This window comes from Panicum virgatum, chromosome 5N (assembly GCF_016808335.1).
Source record: "Panicum virgatum strain AP13 chromosome 5N, P.virgatum_v5, whole genome shotgun sequence".
Lineage (NCBI taxonomy): Eukaryota > Viridiplantae > Streptophyta > Magnoliopsida > Poales > Poaceae > Panicum > Panicum virgatum.
In genome coordinates, this window is record NC_053149.1 from 62467087 (window position 1) to 62486509 (window position 19423).

Below are 19423 nucleotides of genomic sequence, written 5' to 3' on the forward strand. Positions count from 1 at the left end.
CGGTGGGTTTCGACCAACAACACAGTGCATGAAAACTGAAGGGTCTGATTAGGAGAGGAGCTGTGGCTCACTGCATTGAGATGAAACTTTTTCCTGCCAGCATAGCACCTCAAGATCAGGATATGAATGTCCATTCAGTTCAGCTGCCTGATTCTCCTTCTATGGCCCCAGAAATTCAGAAGCTTCTTTCCTAGTATACACATCTATTTCAAGAACACACAACCCTACCACCAGCAAGGAGTTGTGATCATCATATCAGCCTTATTCCAGGAGCTCAACCTGTTAATGTCAAGCCTTACAGGTATGCTCCTGCACAAAAGACAGAAATCAAGAAACAACTATCTGAGATATTGTAGAATGGAGTGATTAGACCAAGCTCAAGTCCTTATGCTTCACCTGTGCTGCTGGTTAAGAAAAAGGATGGTACCTGGAGGTTTTGTGTTGATTACAGGCACCTTAACAGTATTACAGTGAAGAATAAACACCCCTTGCCAATAGTTGATGAACTCATAGATGAGCTGGCTGGTGCTAAATGGTTTTCTAAGCTTGATTTTAGAGCAGGATATCATCAGATTAGAATTGTCAAAGGAGATGAGCACAAAACAGCTTTCAAGACCCACAATGGACTTTATGAGTTTCTTGTGATGCCATTTGGGTTAACCAATGCACCTGCTACATTGCAAAGTGTGATGAATGACATTTTTGCACCCTTGCTGGGACATGGAGTCCTAGTCTTCATGGATGATATTTTGATATATATTCAGATACATTGGAGACACATGTGAAACTTTTGGCTCAAGTATTTGAAATTATTCAGCAGCATAAATTCCTGATTAAGTTGTCCAAGTGTTCTTTTGGGCAACAGAAGATTGAGTACTTGGGTCACTGCATTTCTGCCCAAGGGGTAGCAACTAAACCAACCAAGATAGTGGCTATGCAGCAATGGCTAGTTCCAACTAATCTAAAAGAATTGAGGGGTTTCTTGGGCCTGACTCAAGTATTACAGAAAGTTTATAAGACATATGGTATGATCAGTCGACCTTTGACTCAACTGCTTACTAAGGGCACTCCATTTGTGTGGACTCCAGTCACAGATAAGGCCTTCCAAATTCTGAAGCAAGCTCTGATAGAGGCCCCAGTATTAGCCATTCTAGACTTTGCCAAGCCCTTCATACTATAAACTAATGCTTGTGATCAAGGACTGGGTGCTGTGTTGATGCAGGACAATCACCATGTGGCTTATCTCAGTAAACCTTTATGTCCCAAGAACCAGGCCCTCTCCACATATGAGAAGGAATGTATGGCAATTCTTATGGCAGTGGAGAAATGGTGTCCATACTTGCAACACAGGGAGTTCATCATCAGAACAGATCACAAGAGTCTTCTATATTTGACTGAACAGCGAGTTCATACAAAATTACAACGCAAAGACCTTCTGAAATTAATGGATTTATAGTACAAGATAGTCTACAAGCAAGGAGCTCTGAATGTGGCAGCTAATGCACTTTCACGTTGCCCACAAGAAAGTATTCATGCTCTATCCAATTGCTCACCGAGCTGGTTGGATAATTTGTTGCAAGGATATGAGGACCATGAGGAGGATCGACAGCTGTTGGCTGAGTTAGCAGTGGCTTCACCAAGCAGCAATGGTGTCGGTGTCCTGACCCGGTGGTCCGGCACCAACTAGTAAAATGCTGCGTGATCCCTCACCCTGGATGGTTGATGCAAGAGGTAACACAGGAACGCACGGAGTTTATCCTGGTTCCGGCCATGGGGCCGTACGTCCAGCAAAGGAGTGCGAGTGCACTGTACTATCTTGCACCGGGGATGCCTGTAGTAGGGGGTACAAGCGAGGCGAGAGAGGGAGGGAAGCTCCCAAGTCTCTGCTAGAGGAGGCGATTGAGGCAAGTGCCAATATTGGGGCTCAGGAGAGCGGTTGTGTGTGCTGCGAGTTGCATTAAGTGTTGGAGATGAGATCTTGAAGATAGAGCCCGCCTCCTCCTTTTATAGACACAAAGAGGGGCGGAGTACACGTACGGGAGGGGGAGAAGTCGTCGTCTTCTCCCCAAATCTGGGGTGCGCAGTGGGTGACTACCATAGAAAGTACACTGTGGGACACTGAAGAGCACGGCGCCGGGCGTGAAGGTTGTCCTGGGAGTCGTCCTTGGTCTTGCGGAGATCACGCCGGCATCCTGGCAGCTCCTACGGGCGGCATGGTGGCTCCTGTAGAGGGTACCGTCCCCTGCACTTGATGTGGCAGCGTTCCGAGGGTCCTGCAGGCGGGGGTCTTGATCGGGTCAAGGTTCGGGCCGCGCCCGAGGGTCGTGCCCATGTCGTTCGAGGGTTCCACAACAGAGAAAGTACGAGGAGTAGGCAGTAAGGATGGATCTAGACATCCGAATTCTTAGAACAAATTTGATATTTTAAAATACATATGCTTAAAATTTTATGCTAATTTTTTTTATATTATCAAGCATATTATTACACATAAGAATAAAATTTTGTATAGATTTTTTTATGTATTATTTGCTCCCTACAATTAAAAAGGTGAAAAAAGATTCGAATCCGTATCCGATCCGTACTTGAATTTTTATATCTATTATTTGAGAATATATATGATAAATTTGAGGTTTAGTTTTTATGAATATTTTACAAGATCAATGTTAAATACAAGGCTATGAATTTACATAGTAAATTCTATATCTTATTTGTCCATAATCGAAGAAAAATGACCAAAAATCTGACATTCGAATAAACATCCGAATCCATCCTTAGTAGGCAGCACAATGGAGGGAGCAGCGTCGAGCACGTCCGCACAGTGCGTCGCAGGTTCCCACAGTGTCGCTACAGCGCCGGGGATGGTGGAGCAGTGATCGGAGTTGGCGGACGGGACTCCGGGCGCTGTTGCTGTGCGGAGTGGCGGCCTGACACCATCTGATCCGGGCGCTGCGGTGGAGTTGTTAGCATTTAATGCCTCCGTAGGGCGGGCGGGTGAGCGGATGGCCGTTTGTCCTTTCCGTCGAGGGGTGGCCTCGAGCGAGACGGAGTCGATCCGCCTTCTCGAGGGTAGGCTCATTACCCTCGAGCGAGGCGGAGTTGGCGTGCTCCCCCGAGGGTAGGTTCGCTACCCTCGAGCGAAGCAGAGGTACGGGGAGCTGTCGAGGGCCTCGGCAGGGAGACCTCGAGCGAGGCGGAGATTGCTCCGCGGGTTTGAGGGGGCTCGGTTGGGCCATACTGTGTACTTGGGCCGTGGATTGGGCTTCTTTGAGTCCTTTCCTTTCCTTCAGATCGGGAAGAAACTGTTGGCCTTGGTGGGCCGGATTGCCGGATATGTGTTTTGCGTTTTAAGGGTGATTTAGTCCCCTGGTTAGGGTGCCCCTAATCATGGTACCCGACAAATGGTTACTCATTGGAAGGGGGAGTTATCAGGTTCAAAGGTCGAGTGTGGTTGGGTCACAACAAGTTAGCCCATCAGCATGTTCTTCAGGCCTTTCACAGCAGTGGCATTGGAGGACATTCAGTGTTTCATGCCACTTATCATAGAATTAAAGCACTTTATGCTTGGCCCTAGATGAAGGAGTATATCAGGACATTCATTCAGCAATGTGATGTCTGCCAACAGGCAAAAGTGGAACATGTCAAAACACCAGGTCTTTTACAGCCATTGCCGGTTCCTTCCCTTCCATGGACTGTTGTCAGCATGGATTTTATTGAGGGTCTTCCTGCTTCATATAAACATGATGTGATCATGGTGGTGGTAGATAAGTTCACCAAATACAGCCACTTTATTGCTCTCTCTCTCATCCTTTCACAACTCTACAAGTGGCCCAGGCTTACATGACCAATGTGTACAAGTTACATGGTTTACCACAATCTATTATATCTGACAGAGATAGGGTCTTACAAGCAAGTTGTGGCAGGAATTGTTCAAGTTGTCAGACACTCAATTGCTGATGAGCTCATCATATCATCCTCAAACAGATGGCCAAACCGAGAGGCTTAATCAGTGCCTGGAAGCCTTCTTGAGGTGCACAGTTCACTCTTGTCCCAAGCAGTGGTTTAAGTGGCTTCCTCTTGCAGAATATTGGTACAATACATCTTACCACTCAGCATTACAACACACTCCATTTGAGGTGTTATATGGCCATCCTCCAAGGCATTTTGGAATCACTAATGTTCAGGCTACCTCCATTCCTGAATTGGACCAATGGTTGACTGAAAGGAATTTACTGCTCCAAGTGATTCAACATCAACTCATGCGAGCTCAGCAAAGGATGAAATCTCAAGCTGCTAAAGGTAGATCTGAGAGAGAATTTGCAGTTGGGGATATGGTTTACTTGAAGCTGCAACCCTATATTCAGACATCAGTTGCTGTCAAACCAAATCATAAGCTGGCTTATCGGTTCTTTGGTCCCTTCAGAGTCTTACAACATGTGGGCTCGGTGGCTTATAGATTGGACCTGCCCAGTGATTCCAAAATCCATCCAGTGGTACATGTTTCACAGTTAAAGAAGCACATTGCTCCCCACTTGCAGGTTAGTACTGATCTGACTGTCATACCTGATGTGGAGACTGATCCTCCTACTCCTATTGCTGTGCTGGATACAAGAATGGTGTCTCGTGGTTCATCTACAACTACTCAGCTGCTGATTCAATGGTCACGTTTTCCTTCGACCATGACAACCTGGGAGGAGCAAAAGGATTTCTGTCGGCGTTACTCAGCTGCCCCAGCTTGCAGTCAAGCTGGGTTTCGAGGAGGGGACAGTGTTATGAACCATGGCATTAGTGGCTAAGTAGGCTTTACGCTTTGGGCTGTATTGACTTGGGTTTTGGGCCGAGTGCTCGTGTAAGATTGTTGACGGCGAGGGCCGGAACTCGTGTACGTATAAAAGCCGTCGCTGCCTGACGGTGGAAGACAGGAAAGAAACAATAGAATCATTCTCAACTCTTTTTCGTCTTCCTCTGTTTCTTCCCTGCTAGCCTCTTCCCCGTCTATTTCTCCTCCGATTTACCATTCCTATTCGATCTATCAGAGCAAGAACACAACACAGGGGTTAATTTTTAATCCGGATCACCTCGGTTGTTTGGGTGCCAAAAAATTGCAAAATATAATCTATAAAATTAATTGAATAAGCCGGAACTAATTCACGAGATAAATCTATAAGATAAATTTATTAAATCTAATTAATCCACCATTAGCATGTTTACTGTAGCACAACATGGTCAAATTATAGACTATTAAATTTAGTGAATTCATATTGTGAATTACCCTCCGTTATGCAAGTGATTTGTAATTAGTCTATATGTAATCATTCTAATTTGGTGTTTAAACATATAATGTAACGGACTAGTTAGGGAAAACAAACACCCTAGTTTCTATTCTATCGCTAATGGCAACACAATAGAGAGACGGACACTTCTTTACATAGGCACAACACACTATTTAGATCCAAATACTAATATCCAAAATGCTACTCTCTTCATTCTAAATTATTACTTGTTTACCTTTTCTAGACTCATAGACTTTACTATGCATATGTGTTATATCTAGGTGGATAACAAAGTCTATAAATCTAAAAAAATCAAAACGACTAATAATTTGATACGGAGAGAATAAATTTTAACATTATGGTGTACAAATAGGTGGTGTGGTGGACTAACAGGGTGGATTAAAATGTAGCCAAGATTTAAAAATTCTAGAAAGAATGTGAGTGCTAATAGTCACTGAAGTTTAACACTTAAACTTTAGCTCATTCAAACATACCTTTATTCTTATCTGGTGTACATCTCTTTGTAGTACTTCCTCCACTTCAAATTATCAGTCGATTACTTCTCTACATACATATGTATAGGTGCGGAGCAAGCATCGAAAAAAATCAAAACAATTAATAATTTGGAACCAACGAAGTATCACTACATTTTAATTCTGCTAATTAAGATGGCCCCTGCTCAAAAAGAAAAATACTTGGCTCATCTAACACCTGCATATACGGATTTCCGTGGAGGCCCAAAAGGGAAATTGAGGACTTGTGACAGCACCGCGCGATGGGATTGGTTGCACCTGACAATTAAGCCGTCGTAATGGGTTTATCCATACCGGTTTGGTAGCCTATTTAGTACTCCGTATTTATTAGCATAGTACCTGTGTTTTGCTACGGGTAATATAAACTTTTATATGAGACCACTAATTTAATTTATACGTTTTCACTGTGGGTACAAAGTTGTGCTGTGACCACGCGAGATATTGATTGTCGAGTTTCGATTGGCATTCGGATTGATTTACTCGGGTTGCGATTAGGTGAGGAGAGGCCACCCGAGTTTAGCCCATGAAACCAAATGCGGTCCCAACCTAAAACAGATCAAGGAAATAATCCTTACTTTAGAAATAGATAAAGATAGTTACGGACGGCACATGGACCTTTCGGATGCCAATATGTAGGAGTAAAAAAGTTAAAAGAGTTAGAGCCATAATTGTAACTCAAGGAGAGAGAGAGATCCATAATTGGAAATAATGTTTTATCTGTGTCGGCATAGCCGCTGATGACCCCTTTGCAAACGTAAGAGTTCGACGAAAATCTCATCCTGTCGAAGCAGTTAACGGAATCCCGTTTACCTGCTCAGGCGACTAGGCTTTTTTTTTTTTTTTGAGATTCGGCGAGTGGCGTCTTGTGGAGATGGAGACCTGTAGAGAGTTCGGCTCGGCGCTTGACCCATCCACATCCACCGACGAGGTAAAGTCGACCTGCGCCATTGGCTTGGTTGTTGCTGGAGATCGTAGGGAGCGGGGCATCTTTGCTCTCCTTCTCGACGGCGACTTAAGAAACGGATCCGGAGCGTGGAGTACTGTGGCGGGCGTGGCGAGGCCCCCGTCTGCAGTGTTTTCCTCGAGGCGACGAATGAGAGGTGGAGTCCAAAGGCGGGTGCGGCGAGGCCCCCGCGCGTTGTGTTGTTGTGGTGGCGACTGCGAGGCAGCCTGCGAGTGGCTCGGATCTGGTGTTTTTTCACCCCGTCGGGTGGAGTGTGTTGTTGCAGCGGCATCGCAACGTTGGGTCCTGCATGGCAGTGGCCTTCTTGGTGTGGTGTTATCTGCCTCCTTCGACTTCTACTGTAGCGTGGTCACGCTTCAGGTTTTCGACGACTACAAGGGTGTGGGTTGTGGGTGGGTGCTGTGGTAGTGCTTCAGTTTTGCTCCTGTCCTCGCGTGGAGTGGTGGTCTTGTAGAATAGAGCTTGAGTGGAGTTGTGTGTCCGTGTTGATATCCCAATCCAACCGGCAGGTGCGTCTTTTTTTTTGTTGGTTGTGCCCAATCTGGGTGTTGTTTTTTTAATATAATTGGCAGCTCTCCTGCCTGGTTCGTTTAAAAAAAAACTATCCTTTTAAAGCAGAGGAAAGCCCCATCCCATATGTGAGTTTCATGGTCGGAAAAAAAATCTGCTTCTACAGGCTGAAGTAGACATGATGGGTACATATATAATTTTGAACACATATACAATGGCTGAGGGCTTAAGAAAACCTATAATATGCAAGTATCTGATATTAGCATGGAACCGTATGAGAATGATTTGAGTTTCAACACATATCAGGCAGCCAAAAAAAAAATAAACTTGAGGGAAAAAGAAGTAGAAATCTTCTGAAGCTAACTTTACGAATAGAGGAAGAGATGAACAATCGATGCATAATCACCAAAAGGGGTTATCAATTTCATTAAAAAAACCAAAAGGCGTTATCAAAGCCATCGGTTGACTTGATTTGCTTCTTCTGAATCCTATAGATAGATTTGATTGTTCACCAAACATATGCCGACTGTCCATCGTTGAACCTTATTAGCATACTTCCTCAAAAATACACTATTCTGCCTCCTTGCATTGGATACCCGAGGACAGCAGGAAAGAATTCATGCGCTCACCACTAACCTTTGGAAGGCATATACATATATTCTCTAGAATAAAATCTGATGGAGGCAATGCAATTACGTGGAACAATGTAGTTAACGATAAGACAATACTTTATTTCTGATCAGATAATTGTACAACAGGACAATTGAAAAAGCAATATTCAAAAAGCGGAACTATGTGAATTGCTAAATTAGATATCACAGTATTGTATCCTAATATAAAGTTGAAGCAGTTGGTGAGTAGATAATATGATATGAGAAAAACTCAGCATATATGCATGATGCTAAAGACTTCTGGTTTGCAACAATCTTTACCAATTAACTTCTTGTAGGATGGATAGACAGTGAGCATCAAATCTATTCACAAACAAAACATCCCTGAAGGATTAGCAGCGGAAGAACTTGGCACAATTTTCCTGGCTAATCGGTTGAGTCATATGATGCATAAATCTTTGGGCATGAGGCGGATTGTGCTACGATTGGGATTGGGACAGAGCTCATGTTAATATATATTCACCAATCACCATATACCACAAAAAGCATTGAAGAGATTAAATGTAATAATAAACAGAAAAGGAAATAAACCAATCAGCAAGGCAAAGGCACCGTACCCCTTACCTCTCCAAACTTTGTCGTCAACGCCGAGGAGATTATCAGATTGAGAGCTGAGCAGAAGGTAGGAAGCTAGCCGACGTCATTGTCGTGGTGTGGCAAACCACAGCCGGGTGGCGGAATGCACCCGCCTAAGCCCAGAAGGTGAGTACTTGGGGGTTAGCTATGACTAGTTCGATCTCCAGGAAGAACACGATGAACACAGCCAGTTAGAGTGGTTCGGGCCGCCGGAGCGTAATACTCTACGTCCACTGTGTGCTGTATTGCTTGAGACTGAGTGAGCTTGTGCTGAGTCCAGCGTGAATCTGTGTGTGCTCGAGAGAGTCTGTCCTGTGCAGCGAGCGCCTCCCCTTTATATATCAAGGGAGGCGCGTACATGGCCACTGGGTCCCCGACAGGTGGCCCCAATCAATGTAGTATAAAATAACGTACTGTTCATACATTATGGCGTTGCAGGCGGAGAAGATCTCATTCCTAGATTTCCTTACCTGCCCGCGGGAATCCTCCGTCCAGCATATCCAGGCATTGTCTTGTCGAAACGGCGCCAGGCGTAGCTTGCGGCGTCGCCTGTAGTGTAGCTGAACGGGCCGTGTAGCTTGCGGCGTAGGCGGCATGATGGAAAAGTGCCGTGCCATCGTATCCATTTAATGCGGCAGACGGGCTCTGCGCGGATACTAAGCAGGCGGCTGCACTGTATACCTCGGTAATACGCGGTCTACAGTGAGACATGACAAAGACTGTCCTGCGTGCCGCGGCGGCAGAGCACGCCTCAACCACACGCATTGAATGCGGTGGGTGGACGAGTCTTCCAGCGGAAGACCCGCGCCCGCGCCTGCGGGACACGTGGAGCCTCCGGACCCCCCCCGGCGGTATGCTGGCTCTACGCGCGTGGGAGGTCCGGACAGACGCGGGGAGGTCCCGGACCCCTATGGGGGTCCGGGCCTCTGGCTGTTGGCTCGTAGCTTCCCCTCCTCAGGGACACATGGCGTCTCCGGACCCGTCCCAGAGCGGGAAGCGGGTCCGGGGCCGTTGGCCCGGTGAGGTAGGAGCCTGACCCGTGGGGCCCAGCTGCTCCGCCCCTTATGGCGTAGTTACGGGTGACTACGCGAGTCCTGCCTTACTGCAGTAGAAGTGGGTATCCCTGCTATAGAGTACCGACAGTCATCTTCAACCGTGAGCAGGGCCCTGCATGGTTGACGCAGGCAGCCATGCACAGCAATGGTTGATGGGTTCAGGGAAGGCCGTGTGCCGAGTTACCATGACCGGAGACAGCTCTTGCGCCGCGGATCTGGCGGTCGGGCTTCCAAAGATCTGGCAGCCAGGGATCCTGCTACACCATGCTCCACTCCCCATCCTTCGCATCGAGGGGCCTGTTCCTCTCTCATATCAGGGGTGGGGGAAAAGAGGAAGGAGGAAGGCCACGTCGGGAATGGTAGAGGAGGATGACCGTGAGGTAGCCAAAGCGTCGGCTCGAGGACCCTGACGATGGTGGGGAAGGCAAGTGCGAGGAGGCAGAGACGAACCAGATGGGGGTGATTCTTTCCGCAATCAAGGACGGCGCATAGATCTCCGTTTGGCATCGCGTAGAGCTGACGCGACTGGCGAACCGACGATGTGTGGCGATGCTCTCATAATCCCCGTTTTTTCTTTAGCGTCCTGTACCCGGCTGTTGCACTGCGCCGGCCGTGCGGGCCGCCGCTCTCGCCGGCCGCGCAGGCCGGCCCCGCCACCGCTGCGCAGTGCAATAGGACGGAGGCAAGCTGTGGGCCGTGACGCAGACAGATCTGCGGGAGCTCCACCAAGACGGAGGAGGGAGGAGATCCGCGGATCCGCGCGGAGCTGGCCGCCTGCGAGCTCGGGAAGGGAGGATGCGCCGCCGCGGGGAGTGGCGCCGCCGCGAGGAAGGATCTGGCCGCCGCGTGCACCTGTACACAGGTTTTGGAACTTGTGAAGAGAGGACACGAAGCAGCTCATCAATTGAGCGGTCAGAGCCTCCCAGCGCGACTCGAGGGCTGTAATCGCGGGCTGAGTAATAGCGTCGTCCACACGCGATTCAGCAGCACCACGCGGCGCAAAGACATTGGCCAACACGATGCTGAGCAGCTGAGGCTCTCGCAGAACTATTTTTGATTGGGCGATATAGAGTTACATATTTCCATTCACAGTTCCACGAACATGCCACGAGGCAGGCGTCGAGGCCGGCCCCAACGAGTGGCCCGCCTGAGCGGCTGCCTGTGCCCAAGCGAGGCCCGGGCCCGGCCCTCTGAGACCCCACAATCCCCTCCCTCGGCCTCGGGGAGCCCGTCCTATCCACGGCGGAGTCAGCAGCACACGACATCCACCCCGAGCCGAGCAAGTTCTGCTCCGCTTTGCCGTCCTCCCTCCCTCCTCCCCCTGCAACCCAACCCAAAGCTCTTGTGCTCGGAGAATCCAAAGCTCGGCAAGCCTCTCCGCAAATCGCAAAATCCTCTACTCCCTCCCTCCCACCTGCAACCCAACCCAGCACCGACTCCCCCTCCCCCCAAATCCCACCACTGCCTTCCTCCTCCTCCCTTGCTTCTCCGGGAGGGAAGGCACCCGGGAGGCCGCCCCGCCACCCTTCGCAAAAGCCACGCGCCACCAAACCTCTTTTTCCCTCGCCCCGTCGCTTTCGCGTTCGGCGCGGGCCCCAACCCGGTGGGTCGGTCGCCGAGGCGAGCGGGGCGATAAAGGCGTCGCCGACGAGAGGCGGGATGATGAGCGGCAGATCGTCGGCCGGGAGGGACGCCGAGGGCGAGTGGGAGGTCCGGCCGGGCGGGATGCTGGTGCAGCGCAGGGACGGCGAGGCTGCCGGCCCGGCCATCAGGATCAGGGTCTCGTACGGCGCAACCTTCCGCGAGGTCGTCGTGCCGGCGCAGGCCACCTTCGGTACGCTGCGCCTCCCCCACCCCCTCTTCGTGTTCTGATCCCTTTACGTCTGTCGCGTATTCACATTGGTGAAGCACAGAAGTGCTTGGGTTTGGATCTTGATGGCAATCTAGTTGATTATTAGTTTATTTACTTAAATCTACAAGATTCTTCAGCTCGTTCTCCAGCAATTGATTTAGACGGCCTCATTCATAACTAGGCGAGCCTAGACGAAGAACAGAGAGGTCTGAAGTATTCATATTGAGACCAAAAGTGCTTGCGTACTTGGTAAATTGGTCATGGCCTTGCTCCTGTAACTTTACCTTGCTGGACAGGACAAACAAGCGCGGCGTAATTTTTAACTTTTCGTACCAATCCTTTTGACGATCTGTCTCTGTATTATAAGTACGGGTTACTTCTTATGCTGCAGTGATTACTAGTTAGCCTCACTGTTCACCACTAGGTTCACAAATAGTAGTGTTCAAATGTACATTAATAGCTACTTGTTTTCTGTGATGATCAAATCAATTGAACCACGCTAGCTTATATCCTCATGGACAATAGAACAAACCCTTACCTCTCCTAGGGCTGTTCTGTTGTAAATATTTGAGCTCTTTACCAGCTTGGGGAGCATTACTTTTGGTAGTCAATCTGTATTCAATTTATCTTTAGAAAGTAGCTGAATGAGATCACTATGCCCAAAATAACCTGTAATGTAAACCTGCATAAATGATTGTGCTTCTGCATTGGTTGATTCAAGGTGCTGAATGACAATACCCTAATAAGCACTCTGTAACTTTTATGAAGGTGAACTGAAGAGGATCCTTGTTCAGACTACTGGCGTGGAACCTGAGAGGCAGAGGCTTTTCTTCCGTGGCAAGGAGAAGAGTGACAGTGAGTTCCTGCACGCAGCAGGTGTCAAGGATGGAGCAAAGTTGCTTCTTCTTGAGAAGCCTGCCCCTGCCACCGTGGAGCAGAAGGCTGAGCCAGTGATTATGGATGAGAGCATGATGAAGGCATGTCAGGCCGTTGCACATGTCAGAGCTGAAGTAGATAAGCTCTCTGCTAAGGTGGAGGAACATTCCTTCAGACTTATTTATTGGAGCAATAATGTGTCATGTGCTTTCTGGTGCTGATGCAGTGATGCTGTTTTCTTTAATAGGTGTGTGACTTGGAGAAGAGCGTGCTTGGAGGGAGAAAGGTTGAGGATAAAGAATTTGTTGTCTTGACGGAGCTGCTTATGATGCAGCTGCTGAAACTCGATGGCATCGAAGCTGAAGGAGAAGCAAGGGCACAGAGGAAGGCTGAGGTACACAACTAAACACTTCGTGCTGCTATTTTCATGTGCGCTAACTGTTCGATAAGAATGCGTTACAAGGGTCGAAACGTTTTGATGCATTGCTCTCAAGATAGATTATTACAGTCATGTTGGGACTTGGGAGTTGTATTCATGGCATGACCTGATCTTACAGTCATTTTCTTCCCATAATTTTTTTCTTGGCTAAAGCACAACTCACAATAATATCTTCTTTCATATTCATATAAGATGCGCTAGAGGCTGCGCAATACCAATTGTTCCTGAAGTAATAGATGATTGGCGTTATATAGCTATCCTAAGAATGAGGACTGCATAAAGCCTCCCTGAAGTAATAGATGATTGGCATATATATCTATCCTAAGAATGAGGACTGCATAAAGCCTCAAATGATTAACTTTGGATCTTGTGGTGATCAATGTGATCGGTGAACCTTGAAAGTCTGCATAGGGCATGCCAAGCATGTGACTTTGGCATTTGGTAGATTTTCTAACCTGTAGTATGGTTTCAGGAGTTATTGTGGTTATTAGTTTAACCAGGCCTTCTGATGGCTAGTTTTTGCAGTTCGTGTAGTGAAGTAGTGAACTTGTATGTGTTTGCCCCCAAGTTCTCATAGACAGAGTATTGATTTTTCTACCTTATAAACTTCATGGCCAGATTATGCTTGTTTCACCTTATCTCTTGGCCCCCTCTTGGAAAAGGGTCATTACTTGCCAAAAAAGATGGGACTTAGCTGTCTATTTTGTCGTATCTAAAGGTCCTACACCAACTTTGGTGCTTAAGAGCAAACGAACCCTTGATATGGTGTTATACTGTTATATAAATCCTCAGCTTATTCCAATTATGCAAAATTTGTTGCAGCAATTAATTTCAAAATTGTGCGAACATAAGATGTTACATCTATAGCCTGTACAATCTCCTCATATACCTTTTATTTTTCTGGCTTTACCTGTAATGAATAACTTTTAGGAAAAGGTTAATTAATTGAACATATTATGCACTTTGAAGCATGTCCTAGGGTTGTTCGGAGTTATATTTGTAACTTTCATAAGCACAATGTGTTGGTTGAGTATACTAAGGAGTATATGGTTAGCAGATTGTATCAGTGTGTACAACCTTTGGCAGTCTTTGCTTGTTCTCTATGGAAAAAACCATTTCATTACAGTCAAGTGGAAATGACAACAGTTGCCTGATAGAGCTTTGTGTTCGACATCTCAGGTGCGCCGTGTCCAGTCCCTCGTGGAGACCTTGGACAAGCTGAAAGCCAGAAATGCTAACCCCTTCAGCGATCACAACAAAGCTGTTTCAGTGACGACGCAGTGGGAGACGTTTGAGAACGGCATGGGCAGCTTGAGCGCACCCCTGCCACGTGTTTCTTCGACCCAAGTTGACACTGACTGGGAACAGTTCGACTAGGCTCTGATGAAGCTATTGATGTATCATGGATCTTGTGAGAGATCAGTATGGACATTCCTTTAACTGGCAGCAAGGCGTTGTGTATATGCACCACGTTGGATGCCTTTTGCTGTTCCCACTGCCTGTGAATGGTACCAAATGATACCGTGTGAAATGCATCGCTCATTCTAGGTCGTATTTCAATCTGCTTCCACTGTCGTGGCTGGCTTTTGCAAGGGTAATGATAACATCTCTTTCCAGATCCCTTGGAGCCACTAGCTCGTCCGTGTGTGAGCTTGTGGCTATGTACATACTCTTTTTAGTCTTTCTTTTATCAGAAACTTGAGTAATAATAATAGCTTCCCATGGATTTAGCCTAAACTCTAAAGCGGAGATGAGGGTAACTGTGTTGTCTGATCGTCCGCTGCTACAGGCTATAGCAGGATGAAGAAGAGACTTCAGCAGAGCTTACGAGTCTGACCAAATCTTAGTACGGTAGGGTAAAAATGTCTATTAACAAAGAATAAACCTTGAATTTCTTGTTTATGTTACATTTTGTTATCCTTCAAATTTGTGTTGTTGCGAAAAAAAATGTGGTCTCGTCCAGTTCAGCACAGCAGTAAAACTCGCCCGTTCCTGCTACAACTGTATGGTGACGCCTCTGGCTCCCATGCCGGCCACCAGGTGGTCGACCGTTTCCTCCCGGACGCCGTTGCTCCAACCGCCGGTCCTTGCCGCTTCATTGCGTGTCACGTCGAACCTCTCGCCGTCGCCCCAGAGCGCGTAGACCTCCTCCCCGTGCGCGGCGTCGTCGCCGATCCTGAGCTGCTCGTCGGGCATGCGCAGCGGGACGACAAGGCCGACGCCCAGGATGATGCCCGTGGTGACCACGACGTTCCAGGCGACGACGAAGAGCGCGCCGCCGAGCTGCTTGCCCACCTGCGCGACGCTGCCGCCGTAGAAGGCGCCGCGCGCGCCCGGGACGTGCGAGTGGAGGGCCATGAGGTCCGGCGTGGCGAGGAGGCCCGTGAGGACGCCGCCGAGGAGCCCCGCGACGGCGTGCGTGTGGAACACGGCGAGCGTGTCGTCCACCTTCTGGAGCAAGGCGGACCTCTTGTGCAGGATCATCATGGTGACCCACGGCACGCTGCCGGCGCAGACGCCCATCAGTATGGCCGCCCATGTGTGTACCAGCCCTGCAGACATGTGCGTCGTGCAACCCAATGCAATTCGTAAATTCCAAATTTTTTGTCAGTATAATGCGCCAAAAAAATGATAAGGAGGTAGCCAGTTCAACTATAAGCTCTGACGCATAATTTAGGTTTCATTAGCCTCTCTTTTCACATAGTTTAGCTACCACTACGTTGCATGTAGTGTAACGTGCTTCTCCAGACTGGACGACGAGTCACAGACTCACAGCTCGAGCGGAGGAAATGTTACCTGCACCGGCGGTGACGCAGACAAGCCCGGTCATCATGCCCTGCACGGCGCCGATCACCGAGGGCTTGCCGAAGAAGATGACGTCGAGGCAGGTCCAGGTCAGGAGGCTCGTCGCGGCGCTGACATTGGTGTTGAGCACGGCCACGGACGCCGTGATGTCGGGGGCGTACGGCGCGCCGCCGTTGAACCCGGCCCATCCCAGCCACAGCAGCCCGCCGCCGGCGATCATGAGCAGGATGTTGTTCGGCGCGAACCTCTCCCTGTCGCTCTTCAGCCTCGGGCCCACCTGCCAGATTTTCAGCTACGCCTGGTTAGCAGCGTACCAGACGGATTCATGTCCTACCGAGTACCAAGAGAAACTCCAATTCCTCGCTGATCAACATTGGCAGTTACCGCTGACTTTATGCTCCCGCGTACGGGCGTCGTACCAACTACCCTGACGGGCTGACCAACGACCGAAACAGGGGCTTGTCTACACGTACCCAGTAGGCGGCGGTGAAGCCGGCGACGCCGGAGGAGAGGTGGACGACGTATCCGCCGGAGTAGTCGATGACGCCCCAGTGGTAGAGGAAGCCGCCGCCCCAGAGGCTGAAGGCGCAGATGGTGTAGGAGAGGAGCAGCCACAGCGGGGTGAAGGCCATCCACGCCCGGATGTTCATGCGCCCGAGGAGCGACCCGGCGAGCAGCACCAGCGTGATGGCGGCCATCTCGAACTCGAACAGCACCAGCGTCGCCTCCGGGTAGTAGGGCTCCGTGCGCGGCGCGCCGTGGCCCGCCGTGGCCGGGAACGACGCGCGCGCGACGAGGAAGCCCTCCGCCAGCGCCGGGCCGGCCTTCCCCCAGAACGGGAGCAGGCGGTCGCCGAACGCCATGCGGAAGCCGACGAGCACGGAGCACCCAGACGATGAGCGTGGACGCGTACGCGTACAGCGCCATGAAGGCGGAGTTGACGGCCCACTTCTTCTTCACGATGCTGCCGTAGAGCACGACGAGCCCCGGCATGGACTGGATGCCCACGAACGTCGCCGCCGTCAGCTGCCACGCGTTGTCGCCCTTGGTCAGCCACGCCGGCACCGCCGGGAGGTCAGCCGCGTAGGGCCCCGGCTGGGGAGGCGTGGCCATTGCCGGTTGCCTGCGCACGACACGATGACGGCCGATGAAACTCTGCGGCGAGCCGCGCCGTGACGGAGGTGCGCACCGCGACGCGGCTCCTCGCCGACGTGGTTTAATAGACGCACGCGACGCGGCGACGCCCGTGAGGTCGTGACAGGTGTTGGTTGGTGAAGTTTTTCGGGGGAGAGTTCGTGAGCCGCATGAGCCAACGCCAACGGCAGGCCGGTGGGAATCGGGGCCTCCGGCGGATCAGTCAGGAGGCTCAAGTGGCCTGTATTCTTTTAGCTTCCGTGTCCAATTTCTCCTCTTCGTGGTTTTTTTTTCTCCTGATTTCCTCAAAATTTCCTGACATTGTCGAGAACTCAGGAGGCAGAGAATGCTATTTTCAACATTGTTTACAGTCTTCTTGTTCCAGTTGTCCATTTCTTTTCTTAAGATTTCAATGATCTGTTACTGGGACAGTTAGAAATTTACTCAACTAGTCAACTACTAGTATAAACTTCCAGATCTGCCTGCAAACTGATCTACTGTATTGTGGAATTGTACAATGTTGAATACTCATGATGACAATTGACAAGTGATTTTAAAAAAGCACCCACATTTGTAAACCCACACACATCAGATCTCGAGAAATTAACGAGCACTGAGCCTAGTTAAGGACGAAGAAGGACACTGATGCTTATCAACGTTCAGCTCATTCAAAACAAACTAACCTAATTAACAGGAAAGGCGATTACGACAGCTTACATCTGCTAACACTGAACATGAAAGAAACAAACATGTTGTAGATCAGAAAGACGAGGGCCAATGGCCAGTCAAGCGATAGAAACGGAGCTACAGCTGAATGGTGACGCCTCTGGCACCCATGCTGGTGAGTCGCTGCTCCACGGTGTCCTCCCTCGCGGCGCCGGAGGCACCGCCGGTCCTGGTGGTCTCCGGGCGCGTGATGTCGAACTTCTCGCCGTCGCCCCAGAGCGCGTAGGCCTCCTCGCCGTGCGCCGCGTCGTCGCCGATCATGAGCTGGTCCTCGGGCATGCGAAGCGGGATGAAGAGGCCGATGCACAGGAGGATGGCGCTGGTGACCACCAGGTTCCAGACGGTGACGAAGAGCGCGCCGCCGAGCTGCTTGCCGATCTGCAGGACGCCGCCGCCGTAGAAGACGCCGCGCGCGCCCGGGATGGGGGAGTCGAGCGCGCAGAGCTCCGGGGTCGCCATGAGGCCCGTGAGGACGCCCCCGAGCACGCCCGCGACGGCGTGGGTGTGGAACACGGCCAGGGTGTCGTCGACCTTCATGAGCAAGGAGGATTTCTTGTGCAGGATCATCATGGTGATCCACGGGATGCAGCCCGCGGACATGCCCATCAGCATCGCCGACCACGTGTGCACCAGCCCTGCGCCACGCAAAAGCAAAATCATGCGCTTGTCTTCGAATGGCGAACACGGAACGTCGTCACGCTGTTCGATTTCGAGATGAAACTGAAACTAGGCTTCGATACCTGCGCCGGGCGTGATGCAGACAAGCCCGGTCATCATGCCCTGCACGGCGCCGATCACCGACGGCTTGCCGAAGAAGATAACGTCGAGGCAGGTCCAGGTCAGCAGGCTCGTCGCGGCGCTGACGTTGGTGTTGAGCACCGCCACGGACGCGGTCACGTTGGGGGCGTACGGCGCGCCCCCGTTGAACCCGGCCCAGCCCAGCCACAGCAGGCCACCGCCGGCGATCATGAGCAGGATGTTGTTCGGCGAGAACCTGTCCCTGTCGCTCTTCAGCCTCGGGCCTACCTGCCAATTGCATTGAGTAGTTGTTATTTACACAGTACGACGCAGCAGTTACAGCAAGTGTGCACGAGTTTAATTAGCTACCCAGTAGGCGGCGGTGAAGCCTGCAATGCCGGAGGAGAGGTGGATGACGTATCCGCCGGAGTAGTCGATGACGCCCCACTGGTAGAGGAAGCCGCCGCCCCAGAGGCTGAAGGCGCCGACGGTGTAGGAGAAGAGCAGCCAGAGCGGCGTGAACGCCATCCAGGCCTTGATGTTCATGCGGCCGAGGAGCGATCCGGCGAGCAGCACCAGCGTGATGGCGGCGAACTCGAACTCGAACAGCACCAGCGACGCCTCGGCGTAGTAGGGCTCGGTGCGCGGCGTCTCGAGCACGCCGCCGCGGCCGTAGTGCGCCGTGGCCGGGAACACGGCGCGGCGGACGAGGAAGTCCTGCGTGAGCGCGGGCCCGGCCTTGGCCCAGAACGGGAGCAGGCGCTCGCCGAACGCCATGCGGAAGCCGACGAGCACCCAGACGATGAGCGTGGACGCGTACGCGTACATGGCCATGAAGGCGGAGTTGACGGCCCACTTCTTCTTGACGATGCTGCCGTAGAGCACGACGAGCCCCGGCATGGACTGGAGCCCCACGAAGGTGGCCGCCACCAGCTGCCACGCGTTGTCGCCCTTGTTCAGCCACGCCGGCACCGCCGGGAGGTCCGGCATGTACGGCCCCGGCTCCGGCGGCGACGCCATTCTGGTGGACGCGAAGTGCATTGGCTGGTGCTCCTTGTTGGGGCAAAAGCTTTGCGCGAGGGGTACGTGAACAATGGCGCCCGAAGTGGGCGTTTAATAGCGCTCGGCCACTAGATTTTTTTGGGGTAATCTAGTGCAGGTTGCGTAATCGCTCGAACCGACGACGCCTGGTGGGGACGAGATGTGGGGAACCGTTGGAATAGTCTCAACTGTGAAGCCTGAAGATTTGTGCCATGGGAGGGAGATGAGATTGG

General features: G+C 50.7%; 1 protein-coding gene and 2 pseudogenes across 1 annotated transcript; 1 reads left to right on the forward strand and 2 right to left on the reverse strand.

The window, feature by feature from the left end:
* The first annotated feature begins 10825 nt into the window (after window positions 1-10825).
* LOC120674138 (BAG family molecular chaperone regulator 4-like) lies at window positions 10826-14476 on the forward strand. The gene is made up of 4 exons (XM_039955268.1): window positions 10826-11413; window positions 12200-12462; window positions 12555-12701; window positions 13926-14476. The coding sequence occupies exons 1-4, from the start codon at window positions 11239-11241 to the stop codon at window positions 14121-14123; spliced, it is 783 nt and encodes a 260-aa protein (XP_039811202.1). The 5' UTR covers window positions 10826-11238; the 3' UTR covers window positions 14124-14476.
* Window positions 14477-14639: 163 nt separating this feature from the next.
* Window positions 14640-16709, reverse strand: LOC120674137 (annotated as a pseudogene).
* Window positions 16710-17300: 591 nt separating this feature from the next.
* LOC120675758 lies at window positions 17301-19169 on the reverse strand (annotated as a pseudogene).
* Between the last annotated feature and the right edge of the window lie 254 nt (window positions 19170-19423).

Coding starts and splice junctions, on each gene's coding strand:
- LOC120674138 (XM_039955268.1), top strand. CDS start 11,239: ATGATGAGCGGCAGATCGTCGGCCGGGAGGGACGCCGAGGGCGAGTGG. Junction 11,414..12,199: donor GCCGGCGCAGGCCACCTTCG/GTACGCTGCGCC, acceptor ACTTTTATGAAG/GTGAACTGAAGAGGATCCTT. Junction 12,702..13,925: donor GGGCACAGAGGAAGGCTGAG/GTACACAACTAA, acceptor TCGACATCTCAG/GTGCGCCGTGTCCAGTCCCT.